A 5191-nucleotide genomic window follows, 5' to 3' on the forward strand; every position below is an offset into this window, starting at 1 on the left:
TCACAGTATATTTTTGTAGGATAAAAAACCCACAAATGTTGAAAAAAATACCTTTACCAACCATCATTCAGGAAGTTTTATATTGTGTTTTGCGTCTCTCACATTTAATCATTTCCCGTCTGTTCGTCAGGAGGTGCTCTACATGCCATCGTAAAAAATCGTTGCGTAGTGGGAGCTTTTTCAGCGAGTTCCCAAGAGTTGCTTTGGGAAAGCTTCTTACGCTGATTTACCTTTGGAGTGAACGTGAATTACGAAAAAACGTTGCTACAATGCTCAGCTTGTCGAAGAACACCATTGGCAACGTGTTTGCTGTATTGCGCCATTACTGTGGACGAGATTTGCAAGACCGACCAATCATTCCATTCGGCGGTCGGGTTTATGTGGTCAAATGCGATGAGAGTCAATTCAAACACAAATCCAAGGTTTGACAATCTTTTAAGTATCTTATTTTAGAACGCACCCAATTAATATTTCTCTTCACCAATCGTTAGGTTACCGTATACCTTCAGTAGTATCTCGTGTCCAAGCGATGCAGTTTTAACTGTAGATACCTAAACACCTCTATCAAGCTAAATCTTATAGACCTGGCTATCCAACCATACCAGCAATTGTGAAATAAAATGAATTGTCTATTTTTTCACGACCTCTAAATGCGAGCGCCCGAATCACATTTTCAAAGCTGCACTAAGTCAAAGCGAATTTGGTCTTAATTTGTTCCTCAGTTTCCGGACGCAAAGCGCTAATAAAGCGTGTCTTTGTTTTGCCATACTCAGTTACAGTGAAAAGTTATGAAACGTTTTCGAAATCGCTCTCGGAGAAAAATAATTTCGAATTAAAAAATGTACATACACGTTTTTGTTGTTTATAGCGTGTTAATGTAGCCACTGTGAAAATTTGGGGCAATGGGACAAATTCCCTTTGAGTTTTTGGCTGTTTAAAGTGTCTGCTTCAAGTGAAAAAATTGAAAACAGCATTAAACATGTCAATCATGTGGGAACTGAAAAAGTACAGAGGGGTCTAAACCATTAAGCCTGTTTGCTGTCTTGTTATACGTTTTAGTCTTTCTTTGAGGTGTGGAACACCAACCTGGAGAAAAATACTCTATTGTTGGACCTGCTTAATTTTGGTAAAGTATCGAAAACAACGCAGAATTATTGGGACCCACTGTTCGTGTTTCAAAGCACGCTATTGGCCTTATTTTCACGTTTGTTGGCTTGCAAGCTCCATGACAGCCTCGAAGTAATGCGAATTCCAAGATCCTTGACTTCAAATACAGCTTTGAAATGGTCGCCACGTGAAAGATGTTGAGGGCCTTAAGTGTCATTCTTTTTCAGAGATACGCAATACTTCGATGTCTATCGTTGTTTTCTTCTAAATGTTTACTCTTCTCTTTTTCTAGTATCAAAGAGGAAGACGAGCCCGAAATGACCTGTGGGTTTTTGGTGTTCTGTCGACTGCACACACCCCTTGCAGAGGGTATTATCAGGTGGTGCCGCAAAGAGACAGGGCTACTCTTTGTCGGATTTTACAGCGAGTTCTCCTTCCTGGATCGGAAGTACATTCAGATGATTGGGCTGCATATCGCGACTTGGAGCGTCACGTCCCTAACGTCCCTGTGCACAGGGCTGTTGTTCACAGGAACAATTTTGTTGATCCTTTGACGGGCGTACACACCCAGGAGGCTGAATCAGCATGGGCAAGATTAAAGTACCACACAAAACGCGAAAAAGGAATTAGATCAGAGCAATTGCAAGATTTCCTTGATGAGCAAATGTGGAGAGACTGGAGGGGTCTGGGTGACGCCTTCAATAGTATTTTTTTAGTTATTCAGTACTACCCACTGTAGTCTTGGCAGAGAATAAAAGTGACTTTGTTAGCTTATTTTTTTTCCTTATCCTTTTTGAAAAAGTGAAACAAGTGGAATAAGTTCTGTATAAAACATCGATATTAAAAGCATTTCAAACCTAACGTGTAAATACCTACATAGTACACTTGTGAACTTTGCACGACAGAAGTACAAATAAATTACTATAATAGCTCAGAAAAAATGCTATACCAGAAGCAACTGTCTTGCGGTGTTGGTAAGCCACTCTTTTACACTCTGTGGAGGTTCAGCTCTAGTAAAGGGTATCAGCGAATTAGACGAGGTATGGAAAAATTTTCATGACCTCGGTGTGGATTGAACCCGCGACCACTGGATCAGATCTACTGTTTGCCCTGCCGACTAAGCTTCTAGGTCAGACAGAGAAAGTATGGGACGATAAAGGTGGTGAATCGCGGCGAAGAGAAAGTAAGGGTACATATCAATGTTGTGCCGCGTAGCACCATGAACACAAATGGTGGTGAAGTGTACATTAAAGTGAAAAATGAAAACCCATGAAAAACCTACTGGGCATTAGCGTATGACTGGTAGATGTTCCGTTGTACTACGTTGATGATTAACGCATAAAGTCACAGGCAGGCCTCGCCGTTTTGCATGGATTAAGTGTGCTTTCCCTTTGAACAGTTTTCGACCTCCATCTTTGAATGGTCAAAGCACAATCTCACATGTTTAATTTTGTAAATTAACTGTAATATAGCCGAAGGGCGTAGCGAGGGCGGGGGTTCCTGGGGTGCCCGCGACCCCCTTTCTTATTTTGCTCTAATTTGTTATTTTCGCTGTACTTGTGGAGCCCCCTAACTCTTCCTCACGCCAAATTTTGTTGTATAGCTAATGCACACATTTGGTCTTTTCGTTATTTCCATTATAATAATTTGTTATTTCCGTCATTGTTGTCATTTTCTTCTTTTTATTTTTGATTTGTTATTATTGTGATTACCTGCATTTCTGTTGCGTCCAACACGCAGATCTCCCAAAACATATTGGAATTAAAAGATTCTGAGGTTGGTTGCGGTAACTTCGAGTTGACTGATTCAGGTTTCAGAATTAAAAAAGTAATGAAACTGGCAAAGATGGCTTATGTGGATCAACGATAGTGGATCTGACTGTGGACGTTAGGAGATCATTTCTAAATTGTTGTCTTAGTCGTGGTATTCCGGGAAGCGCTTCAAATCCTTAACTGTCATAGCCATATCTTTCTTGTTGTAGGTCTGCTCGAGAATCTTTACTAATAATAATAATAATAATAATAATATGGCGGCGTGTAGTGTAGACGTGGTTTAGCGCTGTGTTAAAAAGTTCTGATACAACGAGAGCAAGCCAAGCTTGGAGCGCCAATACACATCCCGAAAAGTATTTTGTTTTGTGAACAGTCAAACCTGGGATACTTGAAACTCTGGGTGCCTCCTAGGGAAGGGACATGAGTATTTCAGTTGTTTGGATTTGAGTTATAACATTGTATTGTTATTGAGCAGAACGGGGCTGGTGGTCAGCCACAGACTAGACCAAGGATCAAGTGGACGGATGAAACATTGCGTTGTTAAGCTGTGAGCTGGTTCTAATTTCCAAAAATTTGAAAAACTTTGTAAGAAAGGTCGACATACAACCCTCTATCGCACCAGATCACACTTTAATATATCTGTTGTTGACATGGACAAAAGAAAATCCCAGAGGACCAGGGTTGTGGAAATTTAATAATTCTTTATTAACTGAAGAGTATAGCGCTAAGATTCGTGAATTGTACCCAATGTTCCGCGAAAAACTCTCTTATGTTGAAGATAAGCGACTTTTCTGGGAAATGCTCAAGATGGAAATCCGGAATGTTACAATCTCCTTTGCCAAAGGAAAGGTGAGTTTGGATAGAAAACATGAAAGAGAAATAAAGGAGCAATTGGATAATTTGGATAAAAAAATATGTCATGCCGCTGATTTGAAATAACGTGGATCAAGAACTAAATGAATATGACGAACTTAAGAATCTATGAAGTGAAAAGTAAAGCGACTATATTTAGAGCTAAGTGTAACTGGGTTGAAAACGGAGAGAAAGCGACCAAGTATTTTTTCAACCTAGAAAAAAGGAATTACAACCGAAAGGTAATTGATAAAATTGAAACCGAGGAGGGCGCATCCATAAGTGATAATAAGGAAATTTTGGCGAAAATTGAACAATACTATAGTGATCTTTATCGGTCCAAAATATTGCTGGATCATCCACAGGAAAGTTTTAATACGTTTACACAGAATGTAGAAATGCCAAAACTTTCGGACGAGGAAAAGGTGTCTTTAGAAGGTTACCTGACATTTGATGCGTGTCAGAAGATATTAGAAACCTTACCAAATGAAAAATCACCCGGCGAAGATGGATTTACGGCGGAATTTTATAAACACTTCTTTGATTTGGTGGGGTATGATCTAGCTGAAGACCTTAAATGCAGCGTACGATATTGGGCAACTGTCAATATGTCAGCGCAGAGGTGTGATCACTCTATTACCAAAAGGGGATGAGTCATTAACTTATTTATATAACTGGAGACTGGTTTTCGAAAAGTGTTGTTTCAGTTAATAATATGTTTCATGAATCAGGCCGCTACCTTACCTTTCAAGAATTTCTTTCGAAGTATAATTGTAAATCAAATTTTCTGGAGTACTATCAAGTTTTAAGCGCAATACCAAGCTTTATGTCTAAAAAAGTGAGAGAGATGGATAACGCGAGCGTGGAGGGTTTTGTCCAAGGGGCCCATTTTTTATGCTAGATGAGAACATAGTGTTAAATTTAGAGAAATTAAGATGTCGAGATTTTTATCGGCTCTTGGCTTACAGCTGGCTTACAGCGTTGGAGTAAAATACTTCAATTGACAGTGCCTCATGGGGAGAATGTTTTAAGATGTCATATAAAACATGTAAGGAAATTAAGTTAAGAGAATTTAAATTTAAACGTCGAAAACCGTGCGCAGTAGGGATGCGCAATGCAATACTAAGGAATTACCTTAAATCGGAATGGGTGACTTGTGTTGTCCTTACGGTGATGTGCAGCTTCTGAGTTGTATCAGGTATGCGAGTGTTCAGTTAAAGATTTCGAGCTTTCTTTCATTATCTTTTTTTTATTGGCGAATTTGTTTGAGGCACGAAGCGCTGAGACGAAAAAAGCAGAAAAGAAAACAACAACAACAACAAAAAAGATCAGACTGATATTTTGATCTGAATGACTGCAAAACATAAAAACCAAAAAATAAAAAAATAAAAAAATTAGAAATACAAGCTGTTCAAGACGAGTATAAATTTCTAACTTCTGTGAGTGTTGGATTTCTTGAC

The 5191-nt window shown here is 39.0% G+C and overlaps 1 protein-coding gene across 1 annotated transcript; it reads left to right on the forward strand.

Annotated features, from left to right (window-relative positions):
* The first annotated feature begins 269 nt into the window (after positions 1 to 269).
* Positions 270 to 1846, forward strand: LOC138008639 (uncharacterized). The gene is made up of 2 exons (XM_068855953.1): positions 270 to 422; positions 1400 to 1846. The coding sequence occupies exons 1-2, from the start codon at positions 270 to 272 to the stop codon at positions 1844 to 1846; spliced, it is 600 nt and encodes a 199-aa protein (XP_068712054.1).
* The last annotated feature ends 3345 nt before the right edge of the window (positions 1847 to 5191 follow it).

This window comes from Montipora foliosa, chromosome 6, assembly GCF_036669935.1.
Source record: "Montipora foliosa isolate CH-2021 chromosome 6, ASM3666993v2, whole genome shotgun sequence".
Classification (NCBI taxonomy): Eukaryota; Metazoa; Cnidaria; class Anthozoa; order Scleractinia; family Acroporidae; genus Montipora; species Montipora foliosa.